This window comes from Mauremys mutica, chromosome 2, assembly GCF_020497125.1.
Source record: "Mauremys mutica isolate MM-2020 ecotype Southern chromosome 2, ASM2049712v1, whole genome shotgun sequence".
Taxonomy (NCBI): domain Eukaryota; kingdom Metazoa; phylum Chordata; order Testudines; family Geoemydidae; genus Mauremys; species Mauremys mutica.
Genome location: NC_059073.1, coordinates 142,750,974 through 142,776,623, shown reverse-complemented (window position 1 = coordinate 142,776,623; position 25,650 = coordinate 142,750,974). Strand labels below are relative to the sequence as shown.

The 25,650-nt window shown below is 46.5% G+C and overlaps 1 protein-coding gene across 1 annotated transcript in view; it reads left to right on the top strand.

The window, feature by feature from the left end:
* Positions 1–25,351, top strand: part of LOC123364620 (pyroglutamylated RF-amide peptide receptor-like) — a 120,366-nt gene extending 95,015 nt beyond the window's left edge. Inside the window, exons 2-6 of the mRNA XM_045006888.1 lie at positions 4,963–5,121; positions 8,978–9,039; positions 17,221–17,456; positions 19,311–19,408; positions 24,945–25,351. Of these exons, the coding sequence (XP_044862823.1) occupies positions 4,963–5,121; positions 8,978–9,039; positions 17,221–17,456; positions 19,311–19,408; positions 24,945–25,351 (962 nt within the window). The remainder of the gene's footprint in view (positions 1–4,962; positions 5,122–8,977; positions 9,040–17,220; positions 17,457–19,310; positions 19,409–24,944) is intronic.
* Positions 25,352–25,650: the final 299 nt, after the last annotated feature.

The following is a 25,650-nucleotide window of genomic DNA, read 5'->3' as shown; positions in this document are numbered from 1 at the left end:
CACCAACAAGTGACATCATCAAGAGGCATTGCCGCCGAAATGCCGCAGAAATTCGGCGGCATTTCGGCGGGTGCTCCACCGCCAGCCAGGATGTGGGCGCATTTAGATGCCACCGTGAGCACCGCGTTGGGGACCCCTGCTCTGAAGAAACAATGACTAGGTCACCAGCTCTCCAATGGCAAAGCTACAGAGGGCTGATAACAGGAGGAATTATTTCAGCGAACCTCCTCCTCCTCCTAGGGAAGTTACATACAACCTCACAATAACACACACACACACACACACACACACACACACACACACACACACACACATGCATTTTGAATACAATGGGCCCCCCCGGATATTAAACTTGATTCAATAAGGTTTACCTAGGATATTGCAGATCTGTTGCAGGCAGAATTAAACAGTCCAGCCTGCCCAAGCTGTCAGTGGGTGGCAGCGCCACCCAAAATTGCCATAGTTCTATTTGCTAGAGCCCCTTCCACTCCCACCCTGGCATCCCCCCTGGGGCTATCGCAAATAGTGGCTGCTTTACACAGTGCCTGCACTAAGGGAATTCTTCCCCTGATATCTCCTGGGCTTTCACAGCTTTGGTACGCTTAGGTGACCATACCTCCCCTTTCGTCCAGGATAGTCCCCTTTTTCAGTTCTGTCCCGGCCGCCTCTACTTTTTCACCAAAATTGGGCATTTGTCCTAGTTGCAAGGCAGAGCAGAGAGCTGCTACCCGGGGAGTGGGGGCTCAGCTGAAGGCAGTGTTGCCCGCCTGCAGGAGAGCGGAGAAATTTGCTGCTGGCAGGCAGCGTTGCCTTCAGAGCTGACTGCCTGGGTGACGCAGAAGTTGGTGGGTCAGCCCCAGCCACGGGCAGCACGGGGCTCGGGTGCTCAGCATCAGCCCTGGGCGGTGAGGAACTCGGCAGATCAGCCCTGAGGTCTGTCGGTCAGCCTCAGCCCCATCTGTGGGCAGTTTGGGGCTCGGGTGCTCGGTCCCAGCCCTGGGCGGCATGAGGAGGACAGCTCTGGCGAGCCCTGTGTGCAGGAAAGGCGGGGGCCTCAAGTGAGCCCTAGTCCATCCCATATTTATTTTAAGAAATATGGTCACCCTAAATGTAGGGGGACTGCAACAGGGCCCCAGATCACACCCTCCGTTTCTAGCTAATAAAAACATTTACCCTAAGGGGTCACTCCTGCTCCCACTGAAGTCTGTGGGAGGTTTGACATTCATTTCAGTGGTGGGGTGATCAGCCCCAAAAAGATCTTCTAATGACCATGGTGACTATTCACTATATTATTTGGCGTATGCAAGCCGGTCAAGCCAAGCCACAACGTTCTTATCAACAATGTTCAAGGCACAAAGACCACCAGGAAATTGAGTTAGTTAGTATTCACTTCATGCAGATGTCTTTCAATATTCTAGCATCATATTGGGAGATTGGTAGTATTGTACCCACCATCTGGCATCAGGAACAAAACACAATTTCAACTGATTCTCACGCAAAAGAAAAACCAGATAAAACCTTCATCTACTGATGCTAGCATGGCTGATCCCTGTGTGTGCTTTACACAATGGCCATGTGATCGGATTCGTTCAGAAGGCCATTCAACTTTGACTGGCACGATCACACTTCAGTGTCAAACTTTCCCCTCTTCTCCAACAGAACTAGCACTCTTGAGAGCTTCTCATTCCACTGTTATGAAATGCAGGGTTTTGGTGGTGGGGAATTCTGCTCTGTTATACTGATGTAAATCTGAAGTCAGATGGAGTGACTCTGGATTTACACCAGCATAGCTGAGCAGAGTTTGAGCCCATGGTTCTAATCATCATCGTAAAATTTCGCCCTCAATCAATGGAGCAGCACGCTAAAAAGAGATTCAGGAGCTGGGGAACGCTAACCTAAAAACAGTTTTATAATTCTTCAGAGTAGCTTAATCCCAGCAAGATGACTTTGGTGGCCTGATAAATGATGCATATTCCATAAATTATCCGCCCTAAGTGCCTGATATCCAGTTGCTCTGTTCCTGCCTTTAGGAAGGGTCAGGGGGTATGGTGGAAGGTGGTTTTTAAGCCACCTTTGATATCTTATCACCCTGCTGCAAGTAAAAGCAGCCTTGGGGCTACTCTACCTTATGCTCTGCTTCACATGGTCTCCTGTCAGCCCTGGAAGGCAGAAAATACCCATAATACTTCTGATCGGCCCTGACCAGGGGCGGCTCTAGGCATTTTGCCGCCCCAAGCACGGCAGGCAGGCTGCCTTCAGCAGCTTGCCTGCAGGAGGTCTGCCGAAGTCGTGGGACCAGCAGACCCTCCACAGGCAAGCCGCCGAAGGCAGCCTGCCTGCCGCCCTCGTGGCGCCGGCAGAGCGCCCCCCGCAGCTTGCCGCCCCAAGCACACGCTTGGTGTGCTGGGGCCTGGAGCCGCCCCTGGCCCTGAAACCAGGCTCTGGGAGCAGGTTGGGCATAGAGACCTGAAGGCAGCTGTACACTGGCTGTGAAGGCATTTGCAAAAGGGGGTATTTTCAGGGGACTGTTTCTGACCCCTGCATGCTGCCAATGAAACAGAAGGAGGCTTTAATACCTCTAAGGCCTGGGCTACACTAGCAGGGGGGTTCGAACTAAGGTACACAACTTCAGCTATGCTATTCGCGTAGCTGAAGTCAAAGTATTTTAGTTTGACTTACCTGGCCATACTCACGGCGGCGAGTCAACTGCTGCGGCTCCCCCGTCAACTCTGCTTACTCCTCCTGCTGAGGTGGAGTATGGGCGTCGATTAGCGGATCGATTTGTCGTGTCCAGATGAGATGTGATAAATCGATCCCAGATACATCGAACGCTACCTGCTGATCTGGTGGGTAGTATAGACGTACCCTTAGGATGGAGATTCCATCACCTCCTGCTTATATAGCACGTTTTGCCCATAGATCTCAAAGCACTTTACAGAGGTGGTCAGTATCATTATCCCCATTCCACAGAAACTGAGGCACAAAGAGGGGGCATGACCTGCCCAAGGCACCCCAGCAGCAGAGCTCAGATCTCCTGAGTCCCAGTCCAGTGCTCTATCCCCTAGGTCACACTTAGCTGAAAGTTTAAGTGTAAATGAGAATCAGACCATAAGGCTAAAATGCTCAGTCCAGCCCCTGGCCTGAGCACAAGGCAGGCCTTGCTCTCCCCAGTCTGTGGACCCCAACGGCTGGAGATAGGGTCAGGGGACCCTGCCTGCCCAGACCTCTTTGGGTGGCTCTAGTGGGGCTTTTCCATGGGGCTGAGCTCTGTGTATCACCATCCTGCCACTGTTTGCACTGTGGAACCGCACTGACTCCACTGCCTGGTCGCATTTCATACCTGCAGAGCTTAAGATATGCTCTAGCTTGGTGCACAACATATAATGTCTGAGTGATACTTCCCTATTACCATTAACTGGTGAGGTCTTGGCTGCTTTGGAATATTGATCTGACATCAAAGAAGCTTGATATAGAAGTATCTAAATGTAAGGTGGTGCGTATGTGGGAGGGGTTTTAAAGGTGATACTATTCATTATTATTGGGTTTTTCGGGTTACCAGAGTACCACTGAGCCCCAGTCATAAACCAAGATCCAATGGTGCTTGGTGCTGCACGGCTCTGCAGGAAACTCCACCTTCCTGCATTGTGTCGTGGAGTCCAGTGCATATCTCTGTAGCCGCCATCCTAAGGGCTATTGTGTTACCCGTTGCTGGAGGAGCACTGGAGCAAAAGCAGTGCTTGCACTAGGACATATTGGCTAAAATTTCCCTTCTTTCACAGAGGGCTAGAAGGAATGTTGAGAAGTCATCATGCCCAGCCCCTCGCTGATTGTATGTTTTAGTTCTGAAAGGCTGGGCAGACATCAAGTGGTCGAAAGTAATGTGTCAATTGCCCATTACCTTCACCTGTGTGCAGGAAAGAAAAGCATTGAATTCATATTGCAATTAAGCAGAAGCCTGCTGGACATGTGGCTGAATTCTCTCCCCTGTTTTCTTGCCACTTTGCAATGCTCAGGTGGTGCCCAGCGGCAAAAATCTGTCTTTAATTGGCTCGCTGAGATTTTCCCAGCATAGGAATGCCTGCATACTCCTATTGACCCCGCAATCTGGTGTAGGAGCATGTCTGGGCAGAGGGTAGAGCACACCCGAGCTTAGACAGTTCTCAGCTGATGCCTGGTCCCTTGGGGACCGTACTACCTAGTGTATTTTAGAGTAGCCTTTAGGCTGCTCTGACTTAGAGCAGGGCTGGGCCAAGGCAGCTAGAAGGAATCAGGAAGTTACAGCTAGAGTTGTTGAAATAATGGATTTGTCTGTTTGCTGGCAATTAGAAACAGAAAAACAACAACCAACCACTGCCACCTGCGGGGGGGGGGGGGGGGTTGTTTGGGGTTGAATGCAAAATGACATTTCCTGAAAAGTTTTGGCAAATCCAAAAGTAAAAAAAATAGTTTGGGGTCAAACTAAACATTTTATTTTTTGACAAAATCATTTTGACAGTTTTTAAACATTTTTTATTTAAAAAAAAATTAAAGAAAATTTTGAAACAGAAAGTCATTTTGAACTGAAAAATCCAAACCATTTAATGTGTTCCAACTTTTCCCCCCAATCAAAACAATTTGGTGAAACCTGCAGGAATTCGTGAAATGTTTCCGTGGCATTGAATCTCCATTTTTCACCAAAAATAAGTTTTGGCTGAAAAATTTCACCTGACTCTAGTTATCACCAATTCCTTGACTGTCCCCTCCTCTCCTGGGCTAAGTAGATCTCTGCACAGTAAGGAATCAGGCTCAGGTTCTTTGACAATCCAAAGATTAAAAAGAAGTCCATGTATAGGGGACAATCTGAGTTAGAATTGAGCCACCAGCATGAATGAGGGGCCTGCTGAAATTTGCGCCCAGGCCTTAGGGTTAGGGTTTATTTCTGCCATGAGAGCCAGCACACTAAAATGTGTCTTTCTTTTCTAGGCCCCTTTGTGTGCAAGATGGTCCCCTTCATTCAGACCACCGCAGTTGTGGCCAGCACCCTCACCATGACATGCATTGCTGTAGAGAGGTACCAAGGAATAGTTCACCCACTGAAGATGAAGAGACAGTACACAAACAAGAGAACCTACAAAATTCTAGGTATGGCTGTGTATATATGTAGGGTAACTGGTAATGGGGCATGGAGTTTTGTACCTCTATAGTCTAGCAAACCCCAAATGTTCAAAGATCATGAGTCAGGCTCACCAAAAGCCATGAGATTGGCTTTCAGATCATGAGATTATGTACAAATAATAGATATGAGGTTCTTTTTATTTGCCTTCTATTTATTTAAGGCTTTTTGAGCCTATAGGGTGCACAAAGGTCACCTTTTTGAAGCTTTCTACATAGCCACGAGGGCTAGAAACTTACTTTTTCTTTTTAAGAATGAAGGCTGAAATCATCACATATTCACTTGACTCCAGGAGCTGGGGCTTTAAGGGAAACAATAATCATCATGAGACTCATGACAAAATTATGAGAGTTAGCAATGCCATCTCTAGGACACGTTCAAATCCAGCCCGTGTTGGACAAACATAGGTGCACTCCCATGGAAGCTAATAAGGGAGCCTTCCCATTAACTTATATGAGCATTGGCTTTGAGCCATTCTAGGTTGGTTGGTTTTTCTCTTTCATCAAAAATACAAGTAATTCAGACTGAAAGCACATGGTTTCTTTGTGTGTCTGGCTAAACACAACACCTGATATTCCATCTAAGAGAGGTCAGATCTCTGACACAAACACACCAGTGCATTACACAATTTAATCCTCACTATTTTCTTGAGTCCACTCTAAGAATCTGATTCTGCTCTCATTTACACCATCTTTACATCAGAATGATTTCAGTGGAGCTATTTCTGATCTCCCACCTGCTCCACCATGGAAGTGTGGGAAGAATCAAGTTTTATATTGCTGCTTTCGAGCTCTACAGCACTATAATGACAGTGAGACTGATTCACAGAATCACAGAATATCAGGGTTGGAAGAGACCACAGGAGGCCATCTAGTCCAACCCCCTGCTCAAAGCAGGACCAACACCAACTAAATCATCCCAGCCAGGGCTTTGTCAAGCTGGGTCTTAAAAACCTCTAAGGAAGGAGATTCCACCACCTCCCTAGGTAACCCATTCCAGTGCTTCACCACCCTCCTAGCGAAATAGTGTTTCCTAATATCCAATCTAGACCTCCCCCAGTGCAAGTTGATTCTGATACTCTTACTCACCCTGAACAACAGCTTGTTCCATGAGTGGCCTCACTGAAATCAGTGCTGTAGGATTTTGGCCCACTGTGACAATCTGGTTTACTTTTGCACTTAAAAACCATCGGTTTCAAAAAAAATTCTCATGTCAGTGATGTGTGTTTTTTGTTTTAATTGGATACATTTGTCCTTTTCTCCCACTTGACTAGATACTTAACACCTTAAACTGACCTTCGCTGATATTTCTGCTTCATTATTTTTCACTATTTTTATTGTCTTAAGGAGGGGAACTCTGGGCAGCACATCATATCATCCTTCACCCTCGTATAAATATTTATAATGATTCATGCAGCTTTTTCTTGCTATGCGGTTGGCAAAATTAAAAACAAAACAAAACAGGATATTTCAATGGCATGGAGCCATTGAACCTCAGGTTCAATGATGAATGACACTTTGTCCTAAATTTATTATAGAACTCTTATGTCTGGGCAGAATAGGTCCCTGTGCCTTGGGTGATTTCAAACCAGATTGCACAAAAAGCACTGGGATGACACAATCCATGGATAAACCTGCATGGTTGGGATGGACTAGATGACTTGGTTTTAGAACTGGTCAAACATTTTCCAACAGAACATTTTTCCATTGGAAAATGCTGTTTCACTGAAACAGACATTTTCTGCAGGAAAGTATCCACTGGCAATGAAATTTCATCAAAGAAAAAGAATTGGAACCCAACATTTTGATGATGTCAGAGTGGAACGATTTGACATTCTCAGGCTGTTCCATTTTGATTTCTCATTTCTAAATGACTTTTCGTTTGGAAATGTTCATTTATTTTTAAAGTCAAAATCCAACTCTTCTGGGGGAATGCAATGGTTCCTCCTGCCTAGGTGAAAGAGATTGTGTGTGATTGTGTGTGTTGTGGGGGGGTGCGCATGGCTTCCCCAGCCCACTCCCCAGACTCTAAACACCCATTCATCAGGAGGCAAAAGATAGCCCAGCAGCACTGCAGTTATCTAGTGTGATTTTTGGCTTTACAGCATTCAGCAGCTTGGCTTATTCAATGCTTGATCTTGCCTCCTCTGAAATCAATGACAAAGCTCCCTTCAGCAGGGCAAGGTCGGGCTCACCATAAGAATAGCTTGTCGGTTCAGGACTTCTTGCATGCTCACGGGTTTTCCGTTTCCTTCCCCTGCCTGCATAGAGGACCAGCGTACATAATTCTGAGCACTATGTCAATCCTCAAAACAGGACTTAAGTGGGACTTCAGGGTGCATAGTCCTCACGCTGGCTCTCTGCACAGGGCAAAGTTCATCTTCCAAGAGAAAAACAAGCTGCATTACCTGTGAGTTTGTTAAAGGGAAAGAAAATCCTTCGGCCTGAGTTACACCATGCCAGTGTGACCCCACTGATTTCAGTGGATGTAAAAGGGGGCAGGGTATGTCCCTTTGTTTGCATCCCACATCTGGCTTTGTGCAGGCTTCAGGCAATTTTTCCGAAAGATCAATGAGTATTTAGCACTAGACCAAGGATAAGACAGAGAGCTCAAGAGGTGGGAAACTTTGTAAGCTCTTAAATCCCTCTGAAATGAAAACATAATCAATGGCACTAAAATAATCTGTTGGGGTCTCAGAAACACATGCCCTCACAAAAGGCTGCGGGGAGACCTGAGTGAACTGCGCAGGCTCCATTCATCTTATCTCAAACCCCACAGTGGGATGACATTTCTTGAACAGTTGTACAGTGGGTGCAATTAACAAGAAAATGCCCATTCACCACCCCCAGTAGTTACATCTAAGGTTTGATCCAGCACCCAATGAGGCCAGTGAAAAGCCTTTGGTTGACTTAATTGAAATTTCCTCACACCCACACAGTTATTTCCCAATATAAGTATATGGAATATTGTGCAGATGAAACAATACAAAGTTAAGCAGCATGGAGTGAGACACGTCAGTCCTTTTTAAAAAGGTATCCAATATATTGGGCCAAATTGTGCCATGATATACAATAGCTGCAATGGTATAAATCAGGGCAAAACTCATATTTACAAACACATAACCAAACCAACATTTCATTGCACATGAAATTCATCCCTGCACAGAGGGCTAACCCAAGGTCTATGCACCATTTACATCCCATTTGAACCATATTTTGAGCATTTAAATGGTGCATAACCCATAGTAGAATTTAAGCATACAATCTTATTCTGCTGATTTATCAGTCTCCTTTATTCACACTGAGTAGTAGTTTTCTTTAGTATAGCTCCATTTAAATCAATGGCACCATTGCAAGGCAAGATATTACTAAGCATGAGCAAGGGAGGCAGAATGAAAGCATCATGTGATTATTACTTTGGAACAATTTCCTTACTCTGAACATTTGATTTCAAGTGAATAACATCTGGAGTTGTTGGAGCTGGAGACTGAAATACCTTTCATTTTAAATCAGGAAAGGTGTAAAGGATTAGATATTAGATTTTTAATCTGTAACTGATTTACCTTGACAATGAGTGAAGAATTCTCTGCAGAGAGAGGTAGAAACACCGTGTGAGCCCTGCAGTTATGCATAATTAACAAAGTGAAAAAACAAGATGCTTCTTGATTCGCAAGCTCTCTGTTATCAGAAATCTAGATCCTCCACTCTTTCATTCTCGCCAATTCACTTGGCAAAGTAAACACTGACAAACACCTTGAGATAAATGTTGAAAAGTAACTGTCATAATTGAAATAATTAATTCGTCCTTTCTTCTCTCTTTAAACAGGATTTGTATGGACGATTGCAGTCATTGTTGGGTTGCCCATGCTGTACGTTCAGACTCTGGAGGTAAATGCCAGTCACCCATTCATGGAAGAGAAGGCTCATCTGAAAACTGCTACCCAGTGTTATAGTTAGGGTATGCCCACCTGCAATAAAACATCCAGGGCTGGTCCGTCTCACCTGATGCGGGCTGGCGGGGCTCGGGCTGTAGGGCTATGAAATTGTAATGTAGACATTCAGGCTTGGGCTGGATATGTCTACACTGCAGCACCTGTAGGCATACAGAGCTAGCTTTCATCTAGCTGGTTTAAATAACAATAGCAGTAAAGCCATAGCAGCCTGGGATAGCTGCTTGAATACACACCCTGGTGGGCTTGTATAGTCCATCCTGCCGTTGTTCACTGCTATGTTATTCGAGCTAGATAGATCAAAGCTAGCACAGATATGTCTACACGCACTGCAATCACACCTCTGATTCCAGTGCAGATAGGCCCTATGAATCCTTGTGCAATAGTCTGATGGCTTAACTCACAAAATTCTTTGTCTGAGATCTTGCCACTAAGAAGCTTATGACAATAGGATTGGCAGGCAGTATATGTAGCACTGGTATCAGATAGAGGGGCCTGATTCTCACGATTTACGCTGGTGTGAGAGGAGAAACAGGCCCAGAATGAATAGTAAAATTTTCGAGGGGGAAATCAGCAGGTAGTTTCAAAGAATGATGCTTCTACTGAATGTCAGTCAAGCCACCAGTGCCCACAGTTTGTCCCTGACAGTGACTTTAATTACAGTTAATTGGGGTGTCTGAGTACAAAGCAACTGGGAACTCCTCTCCTTCCCCTCCTTTCCAGTGTGTCATTGTAGAAGTGGGAATTATCCATGCCCAGTGGCACTGCGCATTGCTGTTCTATATGACAAGCAGAAGTAACATGCTTTATGATATCAGCACTTAAAATCTTGTTCTGCACTACATTTAGTACAGCTTAGGCCTGGTCTACACTAGGACTTTAAATCGAATTTAGCAGCGTTAATTCGAACTAACCGCTCAACCGTCCACACCAGGAAGCCATTTAATTCGAACTAGAGGGCTCTTTAGTTCGAATTTGGTACTCCACCCCGGCAGGTGGAGTAACGCTAAATTCGACATGGCTAGTTCGAATTAGGCTAGGTGTGGATGGAAATCGAACTTAGTAGCTCCGGGAGCTATCCCACAGTGCACCACTCTGTTGACGCTCTGGACAGCAGTCCGAGCTTCGATGCTCTGACCAGCCACACAGGAAACGACCCGGGAAAATTTGAATTCCTTTTCCTTTCTGGACAGTTAGAATCTCATTTTGTGGTTGGACATCGGGGCGAGCTCAGCAGCACCGGCAGCAATGCAGAGCTCTCCAGCAGAGGAGTTCATGTAATCTCTGAATAGAAAGAGGGACCCGGCATAGACTGACCGGGAACTCTTCGATCTGATCGGTGTGGGGGGCGAGGAGTCTGTGCTTTCGGAGCTGCGCTCCAAAACACAGAATGCGAAGACCTACAAGAAGGTCTCCAAAGCCATGATACAGACAGAGGATACAGGCGGGATGCAACGCAGCGCCGCGTGAAAATCAAGGACCCCAGACAAGGCTACCAAAAAATCAAAGCGGCCAACGGACGCTACGGAGCCTGCCACCACTGCCCCACCAGTGACCATGGACTCTGATGATGGGACAGTGTCGACGGACAGTTCCTCGACGATGTTCACGGACGGGGAAGATGAGGAAGGGTTTGTGGAGGACGAGGCAGGCGACAGCGCTTACAACGCTGGTGTCCCCGACAGCCAGGATCTCTTCATCACCGTCACGGAGATCCCCTACCAACCCTCCCCGGCCATGAACCCGGATCCTGAATCAGGGGAAGGAGCAGTCGGTAAGTGCTTTAACCATGTTAACTTTTATTCTTAATATAACAGGAATCTGAAGTGTGTGAAAAGGAGGTCTCTCTATATATGGTGATAGAACAGAAATCCTCCTGGGAGATCTCCACGAAGCTCTCCTGCCGTTAATCGATAAGCATCAGCAGGAGGTTCCTGGGGAGAGCTGCCTTATTGGGTGCTCCGTGATAGCACACTTTTCCGCGCGAGGCTTTCATGCGGTATTCAGGGAGCACTGCCTCCCAGAGCACGGCTGCATCGGGCCCTGGTTCGTGCTAGCTTTCACGCAGCATGCGCTCTCTATCTCCTTCAGTGACCGTCCTCAGGGTGATCTCGCTCGGAGACTCCTGCATCTAATTAGGGTAATTACTGTAATTTTACGCCTGGTCCAAAGTATTTTTAAAAAATCTCCGGACAGACGGCATAGCACAGACTCAGCACGCAGCTGCGTGACGAGCGTAACGGAAAGCCAAAGAATATAATGGACGCTCATGGAGGGAGGGGGGAACGAGGACGCAAGGTATCCCACAGTTCCTGCTGTCTCCGAAAAGCATTTGCATTCTTGGCTGATCTCCAAATGCTTCTAGGGTCAAACACAGTGTCCGCGGTGGGTCGGGGCATAGCTCGGCAATTTACGCACCCCCCCCGACCCCCAGAAGTTAAAGGGAAAACAATCCTCTGTTGACTCTTTTACATGTCACCGTATCTGTACTGAATGCTGCAGATAGACGCGCTGCTGCAGCACTCAACAACAACATCCTTGCTCCCCCCACGCTATGGATGGCTGATGGTACAATAAGATGGAAATCCATCCTCATCATCAGCCTATTGGCACATGGGGCAGTGCAAAAGGACTGGTAACCATACCAACTTGCTTGGGACAGGTCGATCAAGGTCGCCTGGTCCTAATTTTTCATGGTAGATGGTACAGTATGGCTGGTAACCGTCCTCATCATTGCAACAGGGGGCTGAGCTCCATCAGCCCCCACCCTTCATTGTAAAGAAAAGATTCAATTGCCCCTGGACTAGCAGAGGGATGATTGGCTCCCTCCTCCACACCCCTTAATGTCATCTCTGGACTATCATTGCAGCTGGAGGCTTCCTTCCACTCATTTCTCACAAACGACTACCTGTGTCTTATTCATGCATTCTATATTACTTCATCACACAAGTGGGGGGACAATGGTATTGGAACCTAGGAAGGCTGGGGGAAGAACGGAATGAACAGCTGGGGTTGTTTCAGGAGCACACCCTGTGAATAGCATTCAGCTCAAAATTTATGCATGATTGGCCAGAGAGCAGCTGTGCTCTCTGGTTCTATGATACAGTGGTTCTCTAGTACAGTTGCCCATATTCTAGGCAGGACTGATTCTATTTTTAGATACCCAAAAAGGAGGGATTGACTCGGGGAGTCATTCCCAAATTTTGCTTTTGCGCCCCTGGCTGATCGGCCAGGGGCACTTATGACAGCACCAAATGGTGCAGTGCAAAAGGACAGGTAACCATGACCATCTTATTACCGTCTTCTTACCAGTTCATGGTATGGTAGACAGTACAGTATGCCTGGTAACCATCGCTGCTGTCATGCAAAAGCAAAAGCATGCTGCTGTGTAGCGCTGCTGGTCCGCCTCTGTCAGCGGCATCTAGTACACATACGGTGACATACACAAAAGGCAAAATAGGGTCCATTGTTGCCACGCTATGGCGTGTGCCAGGGCATTTCATGGAAAACGTGCTCGAAATGATTGTCTGCCGTTGCTTTCCCAGAGGAAGGAATGACTGGCGACATTTACCCAGAATCCACCGCGCAAATGATTTGTGCAACAGCAGGCACAGGGGTCTCAACAAAAAATTCACAGAGACAGCCTAGACTCAGTTAATTGTTCGCAAAAAAGTATCTTTGCAAGGAATTCACTAACTGTTTCCCATCTCACAGCTTCCACTGTCTCCAGACCTTCCACAGCATCCCCCTCGCAGAGGCTGCGAAGATTAGGCAGCGAAAGAAAAAGACAAGGGACATGATTTTCGATGAATGTGTGGGCTGCTACCTAGCCGAGGCGGACCAGCAGAGGCAGTGGAGGGAGAAAGTCTCTCTGTACCAGCGCTCACACAGCGAATGGGAGGAGAGGTGGCGTGAGGAACACAAGCAGGCGACTCAAGCAATGCTTGTACTAGTGAGGGAGCAAACGGACACGCTCCGGCGACTTGTGTATGTTCTGCAGGACCGCTGCAGGACAGAGCCCCCGGCAGTATCTCTGCAACCGCCCTCCCCCGCCACAAAGTCACATACCCCCCTCACCCTAAATAACCAGGAGGATGCCCGCCCTGGACCGTGAATACTGTCACTGCAACCCAGCAGAGTGCTCAAGTAACCAAAAGCTCTCATACCCTACGTTTGCATAAGTCCTTCCCTTCCGGACTCAAACAAGTCCCAATCCCAGTCCCATCCCATAACTGTTTACTTAAGTAATAAAAATACTTTGCTGTTAAGTACTGTTTCCGTCATGTTTTTTCACTGAAGACTGTGTTTGAATGGGGTGCGTGGGGAAGTGCATTGCTAATTGCATAGGACAGGCACCTTTCCCAGGGTACAGACATGGGGGCCGGATCAGCAGCGGGTCACACACACAGTGCAGTCAGTAGGCAACCTGGTCGGTTTTTGGAGGTGGTTTCCAGGTTCTGTGTGGGCGGTGGGGATGTGACTTTTTAGCGGGAGAGGGCGGTTACAGATCTTATACAGCGGTCCTTGTCCTGGACCGCTGAGTCACGCAGCAGAGGAATCTGTATCCGTCCTCCTCCGCCACAAGGCCACATAGCCCCCCGCACACAGAATCCCAAAAAGGAGGGATGGCAGGCTCCGTTGAAACAAGCAGTCCGGCAATGCGGACCGCTGTAGGAGCAGGAGCCTGTCATTCCTTGAGTTTAGAGGCGGTCTTTACATCAGCGCACACCCTACCCACCACAGTCTGCGTTCCAGTTTCAACCCTTTAACGAAAAGTCATGAATAAAGAAACCTCTCCTCAGTAACAGTGTGACATGTATTTTATTTTTACACGTGTCTTGGAAGTGGGGGAAACGGGGAGAACGGGGTATTGAACCGAAGAGGAGAGTCAACAGTAACTGGGTAAAGAAACAGGTTCAGCTTCTCTGTAAAGAAACTGAACAGTCACAGGTCACGCTGCTCGCTGCTCGCTGGTATTTGAAGAGTTCCTTGTCGTTGTCCCAGGCGCCTGTATAGGGCTTCATGAGCAAGTGCATTAGCGGGCAGGCTGGGTCACCGAGGATCACTATAGGCAAATGCACATCCACAACAGTTATTTCGTGGTACGGGAAGAAACTACCTTCCAGCAGGCGTCTGAGCAGCCCACAGTTCCTGAGAACACACGCATCAGGAACCTTGCCCGGCCATCCGACGTTCATGTTGGTAAAACGTCCCCTATGGTCCCCCAGTGCTTGCAGAACCATTGAAAAGTAGCCCAATTTCTCAGCAGCTGAATGTGGAAGAGGTGGACGATAAAGTGCGAGGAGGAGAAAACGGCGAGGATCGCAGCGGGCTCCATGCTTGCAGTGCTGTGGCGTCCACGCTGTCACTGACCAGAAAAGTGCACGAACAGATTGCCCGCAGGCGCTTTCAGGGAGGGAGGGAGTGAGGGCGTGATTGACGGTTCAATGACGACAGTTACCCAAAACCACCCGTGACACATTTTTTCCCCCAGCAGGCATTGGGCGCTCTACCCAGCATTCCAATGGGCAGCGGGGAGTGCGGGAACTGTGGGATAGCTTCCCACAGTGCACCGCTTCCAAAGTCGATGCTAGCCCCGTGAATGTGGACTCAGAAATTCGAATTAGTGTATTTAGTATGGATACACAAATTCGACTTCATAAGGTTGAATCCACAAATTCGAACTAAGTTGATTCGAAATAGTCTTGTAGTGTAGACAAGGCCTTAGACAACTGGCCAGGTCCCCTGCAGTCATATATCAGTATAGCTTCGTTGTCTTAAATGGAGCTTCACCAATCTACGCCAGCCAGTCCCTTAGCTGTGTTCTTCTAGTGTGAATCGGGAGCAGCTCCGAGGGTTTGACCCCAGCCTAACTGAGATCAGAAACTGTCCAGGTCCAGTTAAATCCTTATGGCAAATGTCAAGTGTGTAAAACTAGTGAGTTTTCATAGAGGTGATGAACCAGTGAGCAGATATTTGGGTCAAATGGACACTGTTACATTAGTTACATGCATATAACATAATGGGAAAAGAATCCTATTAGCAGACAGAGAGGACTATATCTCAGCCGTGCAGCTTCACTGAAGGCATACTCCGTTCCATACTTATGCCCATGGACCAGTGCCAATTTACAGCAGATGACGAGCTGGCCCAGAGTAATTTAATTGTCATTTAAATGCCCTGCTAGGAGAAGAGCTTTGTGTATGTTCGAAAGCACATCTCTTTCACTAACAGAAGTTGGGCCAATAAAAGATAATACCTCACCCACCTTGTCTCTACTACAAGAATTAATTTTACAGATCTGAGTGCTTATTTAAATACCTTCCTGCCAGTAGCCTTTAAAAAATAAGGTATTTACATTTTCCAGTCAGACAGTAAGGATGGGCATGAAATGAGTGATTAACTCCCATTCCCTCTGCAAAGCCAGTTTCTCTGCTGCATTTTGCATTGTTCCCTCTGCCTCTTTATAAGCATCCTATCCTAGACATTAGGGGCTTCTTAAGCAGTAGCACATCAGTTTGTAAAGCAGCATCCTCACTGATAAACCATGTCATTCATTTTCCACTTTACATGGTAATCAATATATGCCAACTGCCAGGCCTGTCTGAGTTTTATCTCACTATAACTCTACAGCAGACAGAACTATAAAACAGCTACTCTAGTTCGTAACAGAAACTTCCAAGACGCAGTAAGTAAAATTAAGTAGGGAGCTGGCAGAACTAAGCTATTGCTGTATTCATCAAGGGGTGCCATGCCGGGGATGTGACATCTAGAGCAGGGGAGACAGGGAAGGCAAGGTTCCTGGGTCTATTTGCTGGTTCTTCTTGTGACTTTGAGCAAATCACTTGGCCCTGAAAATGATTCAAGGGCTGGAAAAAAAATACCTTCCAGCAAAAGACTTAAGGAGCTCCGTCTGTACAGTTTATGAACAAGCTCAAGAGTTGACTTGATTACAGTATATAAATGCCGACACTATAGGGCTCTTTAATCTAGGGGAGAATGGCATAGATAGAACAAGAATCAATGACTGAAAGCTGAAGGCAGACAAATTCAAATGAGAAATAAGGCACATATTTTTAATGTGAATAACCATTGGTACAAATGGAAAAGGTTCAAAAAAGGGCAACAAAGATGCTCCAGGGTATGGAATGGCTTCCATACAAGGAGAGACTAAAAAGATTGGGGCTGTTCAATTCAGAAAAGAGAGAGGCAGATTTAAAAGGTCTATAAAATTATGACTGGTGTGGAGAAAGTGAACAGGGAAATGTTATTTAACCCTTCACATAAACACAAGAATTAGGGTCACCCGATGAAATTAATAGGCAGCACATTTAATACAAATAATAGGAAGTACTTTTTCACACAACGCACAATTAACGCCTGTGGAACTCACTGCCTGGGGGGATGTTATGATGGCCAAAAGCATAACTGGGGTCAAAAAAGAACTAGATAAGTTCATAAATGATAGGTCCATCAATAGCTATCAGCCAAGATGGTCAAGGATGTAACCTCATGTTTGGGGAAACCATAAACCTCTGATTAATGGTCCCTTCTGATCTTGAATTCTATGATTCTATGATTCCCAGAAGCCAGGAGGGGAAGACAGGGATGGATCTCTCCAAACTGCCCTGCTCTGTACACTTCCCCTGAAGTTTCACTGCCAGAGACAGGATACTAGTGGACCATTGGTCTGACCCTGTATGTCAGTTCTTATATAAAGTGACAATTTATATATAAGCAACAAAAATCTTTTAAATCTTGGCGTTTCTGGTTTGGGTTCAAATTTCAAGGTGTTGTTCTATCTACCTACCTACCTACCTAGCTTGGGGTTTTATACTGCAGCCCATCACCATGGTATCTGAACATCTACATAAAATCAATAGCAATAGCAAAGTCCTCAGTGGACTACATAGAGTCTCTGGGACTCCTCCCCCCTTCTTGGCTTTTTGTTGGTTTTAGATTTGATTCGTTTCCCCTTTTTTATTTATTGTCAGTGTTGTGTCATTCTTGTTCACATTGATGATTATTTTCTCTGCCACTCCCTATCTGATGCATTGATGCAAGACTCCTGTAAGTCTCTGATCTTGTATCTTTCTCCACTCCACCCTCCCACTCTTAGGTGAAATATGACTTTCTCTATAATATTCACCACGTCTGCTGCCTGGAGTCCTGGCATAGCATTGAGCTGCGCCGAGCCTACGCAATCTTTATCCTGGTGGCCTTGTTTCTGGTCCCACTCACTGCCATGCTGATGCTCTACTCCCGGATAGGATACGAGCTGTGGATCAAGAAACGGATTGGAGACTCTTCGGTGCTGAATGCCCTGAGTCGCCACGAAATGGCTAAAATAACAAGGTGGGTGCCCGCCTGTCTGACTGGCTTTAAATGGCACAGAAATAGGGTATGTCTACACTACCCTCCGGATTGGCAGGCAGCGATCGATCCAGCGGGGATTGATTTATCGCATCTAGTCTAGACATGATAAATCGACCCTTGAGCACTCTCCCGTCGACTCCTGTAATCCACCGCCGCGAGAGGCGCAGGCAGAGTCGACGGGGGAGCAGCAGCAGTCAACTCACCATGGTGAAGACACCGTGGTAAGTTGACCTAAGTACGTTGATTTCAGCTACGTTATTCACATAGCTGAAGTTGCGTAACTTAGATCGATTCCCTCCCCCCCCCGCAGCGTAGACCAGGGCATAGGATTGCCAACTTCGGTTGGATGAATTCCTGGTTTCATCACATAGCATTATCTTTAATTAAAGATTCATCTTTAATACGTAGAGACTCCAGGACAATCCTGGAGGCTTGGCAGCCCTAGACCAGAGGAGAAGCATTGTAGCTTAAGCATGCATGCGAGAACTAGTAGGCAATGTTGGCAAGTGGTTAGAAGAGAGGACTAGTCATCTGGACTCCTGGGTTCTATTAGTTGTTCTGCCACTGACTTACTGTAGAACCGTGGGCAAGTCCTGTAGGGCTGATCCAACAAACACTGAAGTCAATGAGAACTCTTCCCATTGACTTCAGTAAGTGCAGGATCAGACCTTTCATTCTCGTAGTACTTAGAAGCCCCAGTCCTGGGCCAGGACCCCGTTGTGCTGGGTGCTGTACAAACACAGAACAAAAAGAGCTCACAATCTAAGGAGTCTCTCTATGGTTCAGTTTCTCTCTCCATTGCATAGGCCTGCCACTTAACTCCCATGGCTGTTGGGAAGCTCAACCCAAAGAACCTTCCCCAGAATTTTGGCTGCCGTTTGTACCACACCTGTGAAATTCTTTCAGGAGGTCAGATTCCCACTCCCACCCTTTTCCTAGGAGACCTACAGAGTGATGCTCAAAGGGAGAGGCATGAAAGCAGCACAGTCAAATGGAGAGCATATAGTCATGGGCACTACTAGTGAGCACTGATGCACCATAGAGGCCTATTCAGCTAACCCTGAAGAAACACAGGTAGAAGCAAAGAGCTTTCAGAGGGAGGGAGGAAGTTTGGAGTGTCCCAAGAAGGAAATATCCAGAGCCTGGGAAGCCTCTAGGGATTCAGCAATTCTGTTAAGGCCCAAATAAACACCTTGTCCTGATTCTCCTCCAACACCCGTTTTGCATCAGTGTAACTCCATTCGCTTCCATGGATCCCTCCAGATTTACGTCAGAGTCAGTGAGAGCAGAATTGGGCCTCTGAGCTTTCTGGGTGCTTATCCAACTGGAAGCAAAGCTGCAAACCTTTCAGGCATTATCCAACCCCTCTAGAAAATATATCAATTTCCTGGCAGATGAAAAAATGTTAAGCAGGCTGGTATAACAGTCATAAAGTGGTTGTGATGCAGTCAGAAGAATTCCCATACTAGTAGATCAGTGATCAATCTACTTCAGAATTCTGACTCTGACAGTGGCCGGTATTAGCTGCTTCAGAGGCCTTGTGGCAATGAGTTCCACAGGTTAATTTTGCATTGTGTAAAAAAAAGTGTTTCCTTTTGTCAGATTGGTGGGCGGAGGGGTTATTTGCCACCTTTCAATTTCATTGACCATTCTCTTGTCCTTTTCTTGGGAATGTGAATGCTTTACAGTGAATGCTTTTTACTGTCCCAGCATCTGAATGCAACTAGCCTATTTCTCTCAGTACAAATGATCAGGTGCTGAATTTCTGCTTGCTTCCTGCTATACATGTCTCCTTGTCAGCTCTCGCTCTCTGTCTCAAACGGCTTCCTCCAGGAAGAAGAAACGAGCCGTGATGATGATGGTTATTGTAGTGCTGTTCTTCGCTGCATGCTGGGCACCTTTTCACGTTGTCCACATGTTGTTTGAATACAGTGAGTAGATATAAATTGAACTGATAAAAGACTCTGTGTGTGTGTGAGAGAGAGAGGAGAGAGAGAGAGAGATCCTAAAAGTCGTGAAATGACCAATAAAAATAAAACAAGAGACATTCCATGAGAGAGTAGCTCTGCTGCCGTTTCAGAATAGTCCATTAGCAGCAATATATACTTAGCTCTTCTAGTCATTCTTCATAACTGCATTGCTTAAACCTCTTGATTTTTTTCCTTAATGGTCTTCTCTGAACTCTTGTCTGTTTGTCCATATCTTTCCAATACCGCATTGTCCAGAACTGACTGCAGTATTGCAGGCATTGGGGATGATAGCTAAGGGCTAGTGTACACAAGGAAACTATTCTGCAAAAACTATTCCCAAATAATTCCCTATAAGGACACTGTATTATGGAATCACTTTATTCCAGTGTAATTTTTCTGGAATAAAATCAGTAATTATTCTGGAATAAAATCCCTTTAGGCTCAAGAGAAGGAGCAATCAAGTCTCTTTATGGAGTAATGACAGCTTGGAGGCTACTGCCCAAGGCTGTAGGCTGCGTGCCAGGTTAGAGCTAAGCTGTGTGGACTGAGGGGTTCCCTGACTGCAAACACATGGCTAGGATATGGGCAGCAGACTATGTGTGTTGGAGCAGAAAGCCTGGGGATGGAGTTGTGAATGTAGCTCTGAGAGGAAGCAGAGAGAGAGAGCTTCTTGGGCACAGAATTCATTAAAGTGGCAGACTTGGGACTTTCTGAGCAAGAAAACTGTCTACTGTTGTCTCAGAGTGGCAGCCGTGTTAGTCTGTATCCACAAAAAGAACAGGATTACTTATGGCACTTAGAAACTAACAAATTTCCAGGGAGATAGGACTTTGTGTATATTTTTTGTAAATAAACCAGACGACACCAAGAGTAGACCTGACCTGCAGTAGCAATTTCTCATCCTAATGGAAACAATCCTGCAAAGTCCTGAACTTTAGCTAACAGCTTGGGCCAGAGGGGAAACACTATTATCTAAATTGAGTAGAATGCCTGATCCATTTGTTTTTGCCAGGCAAAGAGCACCCACTGTTTTGGAGTTACCTGTATTACTCCTTGTATTTAGACATGAGCTTGAACCAAAAACCTAATTCCAAATAGTCTTATACTCTTTGGGTGGGCTGAAATCTAAATCCATTTGCAAATGTTCCAGTTTCTATAATGGGCGGGACCCATACAGTGAAGCCAAGATCAAACCAGATCCAAATTTTACAGCTTGGGTGCAACTCCAATTATTTTATAGGGGAGGTCTCCAGCCAGAGTGGCCTTTTTTGCTCTCTTAAAGAAAAACAATAATACTTCTATGGCTAAGGACTAAATACACCAATTACACCCACATAGTCTAACTTCTCAGCAGAACTCAACATAAGAATTGAATGCAGTGGATGAATGAATATGATGGATCATTTCTGCTCTCAGGTCCACCATCCTAAATCCAAAGTAATTTTCTCTCCTCACACCCCTGCAACCAGTGGAGTTATTCTGGCTTTGTGCTGACGAGAATGAAATCTGAATCTGGCCCAGGTTTACAAGTAATTGAAAGCAGTAAATCACAGAACAACGAGCCAGATGGTGTAAATCAGTGTAGCTTTACTGAAGACAATGCAGCTATGCCAGGAGAGGAGGAACTGGCCTGATATTTGCCAAACTTGTCTTTCTGCATGCACAGCTGAGTTCTCCTTCCATCCCCTTGGGGATGTTGAACATTATAAAAGAGAAGATTCTCAAATAGCCGGCAAAAGAGGCAGCCTTGCCTCAGTACAGCATGTAATTCACTGATTAGTGCAGTGTGACCATAGACGGCTCCTCAAAATCCTGCCAACTCAACAAGGTCTCACTCCACACATGAATGATCAGAACATCAACTGACAGCTTCTGTTACACAAAAGGCATTCCAATTCATAAATGCAGCCTATCTCCATATATAAAAAAATGTATTCAGGCACATTAGTCAGTCTGTGGCGGCAAGGCAGCGATGGGTGGTTTGTAACAATACCCATGCATGGTGTGTTATTAAAGTTACTTGAAAAAGTGGCTTGAACTTAGGGATGGAAGCTAGGGAGTCTCCTGCAGTCTAATACTACATCTGCCACTGATTCACTGTATAACTCTAGTCAAGTTCTGCAACTTCTCTGCCTCATTTTCTCCAGCTGCAATACTGTGATAACATTTTCCCATTGTAAGTGGGTTGTTGTGGAGATTAACTGGGGTGAAATTAACACTATGCAGACAAGCAGCACAGTCCTATTTTGAGGGATTCAGTGGGACTTCAATAGAGCATAGGCCAGCTCTTAATAGCTCTACCATAAACACTCCCTGGAAGGTCCAGTTGTGATGCAAGTAGTGTTGTGATCAAGGGGGGAAAAAAGCAACATTTTCCCAATTTAGCCCTCAATATGTTTGGCTGGGCCTGTGATCAGTTTCCCAGTTCTCTACAAATACCAGCATTCCCCACCTCAGCACAGTACAGACATAGGGCCTGATCCTGTCAACCTTTACTCAAATGAGAAGCTCAGCTAGTGTCAATGGGACTCTAGCCCTTGTTGGTACACCACCTCTCCTAAAAACTGTGTGGCCCATTCTCACCAGTTGACAAGAAGGGGTGAATATCAACAGAGGGAAAATTACTTTTTGTAGCAGTAACGAGGCCAATTCAATCAGGGTGGATGTGGCCCATTCCCTACAGTTGACAAGAGGTTGTGAGTATCAACAGAGGAAAAATTATTTTTTGTAGTGACCCGGCCACTCCCAGGCTTTATTCAGGCCTAATTTGATGGTGTCAAATTTTCAAATTAATTCCAGTTCTGCAGTTTCACGCTGGAGTCTGTTTTTAAAGTTTTTTTTGTTGAAGAATGGCCACTTTTAAGTCTGTTATTGAATGTCCAGGGAGATTGAAGTGCTCTCCTACTGGCTTTTGAATGTTACAATTCTTGATGTCTGATTTGTGTCCATGTATTTTTTTGTGTAGAGACTGTCTGGTTTGGGCAATGTACATGGCAGAGGGGCATTGCTGGCACATGATGGCATATATCACATTGGTAGAATTCAACGAGAAACTGCAGAACTGGAATTAATTTGCAAACTCGACACCATCAAATTAGTCCTGAATAAAGACTGGAAGTGACTGGGTCACTACGAAAAATAATTTTCCCTGTGTAGTGGGGTGGTTACCCGCTCCAGCCCTGACAGGGTTAAAACCTGCCCTGGGAGAGGGCTGGGAGAACAGCCCAGGCTGAGTGGGAAGTAGGCTCAGCTTGGGCCATGCCCCAATCAGGGCCCAGCTGGTCCTATAAAGGTTTGAGCCAGGAGCTCAAGCAGATAGTCTCTCTCTGCATTCAGAGAGAGAAGGGCCTGGCTGCAGGGAGCTTAACCAAGTCCCTAGAGTGGCTCAGGGCTGGGGAAAGGCCAAGGGAGCAGGGGAGCTCCGGCCTAGGAAAGCCCCAGGCTGCAGACCTAGGGTAAGGCCAATGGGGCACTTGGGTTGCAGGAGGCAGCCCATGGGTAGGCAAGGCAGAGGCAGCAGGTCCAGACCCCTGGCTGATACACTGCAGTCTGCCTCAGTGAATGGGGGCTAAGTGGTGACTGGCAGTAGCCAAAACTGAGGTGAGGTGGGGATAGGGGATGGGGGTTCCCCTGGGAGGGAAGATCCTGAGATTGGGGGTTACTGCCAGAGGGGCAGCACCCCAGAGAAAGGGGCACTGTGGTCCTGGGAGGGACACAGGGCCAGCGGTAAGGCGGATCACTGGCCTGCAGAGGGTGCTCTGGTGGCTGGAGAGCTAATTCCTGACAGAGACAAGCAGGAGGTGCCACAGGGATGAGTCCGCATGCTTACACCCTCCATGCATCCGATGAAGTGGGGTTTAGCCCTCGAAAGCTTATGCCCAAATAAATTTGTTATTCTCTAAGGTACCACAAGGACTCCTCATTGTTTTTACTGATACAGACTAACATGGATACCCCTCTGAAACATGACTAAACAAAGGTGGGGTTTTTCGTGCAAAGTGTCTGCTTCCCGTTCAATTTGTCACAAAAAAACCCTGTCAATTTTCTGTGAAAAATGTTGACAAAAAAACTATTATTTAAAAAAAAAATGCCATTGGTGCAGAGGAAATATTTACCAACTAGCGCTAATCAAAATGCTGAAATAATAGTACAGCTGCAGGCACAAATAAGAGCAGCAATGGGGGAGAAGAAGAGGATTCTTGCCAACAAGTTAAAATAGTATGGGCTGGATGAGTGGACTATAAAGTGGATAGAAAGCTGGCTAGATTGTTGGGCTCAAAAGGTAGTGATCAATGGCTCGATGTCTAGTTGGCAGCTGGTATCAAGCAGAGTGCCCCAGGGTTGGTCCTGGGACTGTTTTTGTTCAATATCTTCATTAACGATCTGGAGGATGGTGTGGACTGCACCCTCAGCAAGTTTGCAGATGACACTAAACTGGGAGGAGTGGTAGATATGCTGGAGGATAGGGATAGGGTCCAGAGTGACTTAGACAAATTGGAGGATTGGGCCAAAAGAAATCTGATGAGGTTCAACAAGGACAAGTGTAAAGTCCTGCACTTAGGATGGAGGAATCCCATGCACTGCTACAGACTAGGGACCGAGTAGCTAGGCAGCAGTTCTACAGAAAAGGACCTGGGGATTACACTGGATGAGAAGCTGGATATGAATCAACAGTGTGCCCTTGTTGCCAAGAAGGCTAACGGCATATCAGGGTGCTGGAGCACATGACTTATGAGGAAAGGCTGAGGGAACTGGGCTTATTTAGTCTGCATAAGAGAAGAGTGAGGAGGGATTTGATAGCAGCCTTCAACTACCTGAAGGGGGGTTCCAGAGAGGTTGGAGCTCGGCTGTTCTCAGTGGTGGCAGATGACAGAATAAGGAGCAATGGTCTCAAGTTGCAGTGTGAGAGGTTTAGGCTGGATATTAGGAAACACTATTTCACTAGGAGGGTGGTGAAGCACTGGAATGGTTACCTAGGGAGGTGGTGGAATCTCCATCCTTAGAGGTTTTTAAGGCCCAGCTTGACAAAGCCCTGGCTGGATGATTTAGTTGGGGTTGGTCCTGCTTTGAGCAGGGGGTTGGACTAGATGATCTCCTGAGGTCTCTTCCAACCCTGATCTTCTATGAGTCTATGAACTGGGGAGAGAGGTAGTCACAGGGGCGTAAGATTTGAAAAGGGATGAACTGGAGAGAGGTTGAATGGCTATTCCAGATTGCAGGAACTGCAGAGAAGGTTGCCTCACTGCAGGTGAAATTCACCTCAGTGAAGAGGCCTTTGCAATCTCTCAAGTCCTGTTTGTAAGTACTGCATAGGCCTCAGGCTGGCCTCTTGCACAGGGGTGAGCTTCAACCTACTTGCAGTGGGAGCATGTCGAAGGACTGGAGAGGAGGCTGGTGAATGATAAGGCAAGGGAGCATGTAGTGTAGCAGACAGAAAGATGTGGTTCTAATAGCTAAGACCCTCCAGTTCTTTCTAATCCATTCCCTTGCTCCCCAGATAACCTGGAAGAAAGCTACGATGACGTCACCGTAAAGATAATCTTTGCCATCGTCCAGGCCGTCGGGTTCTTTAACTCTTTCAACAACCCCGTGGTCTACACTTTTATGAACGAGAACTTCAAGAAGAGCTTCGTGGCTATTCTCTTCTGCAGCTTGCGGAGCTCCGAGCCAGCCGACAAGCAGGAGAGCCAGCAGCTGGAAAGGGCCAAAATGGGACCCTCGACCTGTTGCATCAGGAAGGAGGGCAGAAGCTTGCACAGCCACCTGAGTGCAGAGAACCTGGAACTGAGACTCTGTGAGCGGGTGCCGTCCGCGAAGCTGGAGTCAGTGCTTTCAGTGGCGGTCATTACCTACCCCATGGTGAGCGCCCATAAGGAGATACTGCCCAGTGGACAGTCAGCATGATCGCTACTGACTTCAAGTACACACTGTGCTTCATGGACCAAAATAACTTTGCTTTAGGGAGCAGTATTCATTATGCAGCTCAAAGCAGTATCCAGTTCAATGAGAACAAGCAACACTGAGTGCTTTACTATTTCCAGTGTTCTGTTCAGTCATTGGTTTCTATATTTCACTCTAATTTCTGGCTGCCCAACTCTCCAACTCAAATGTAACCTGTGGAATATGGGACCAGGTATGGATGGGTTTCAGAGGATAAAAGGCTGCCAGTTTTCCAAATGGATGGGGAGAGAGGGAGATAGAAT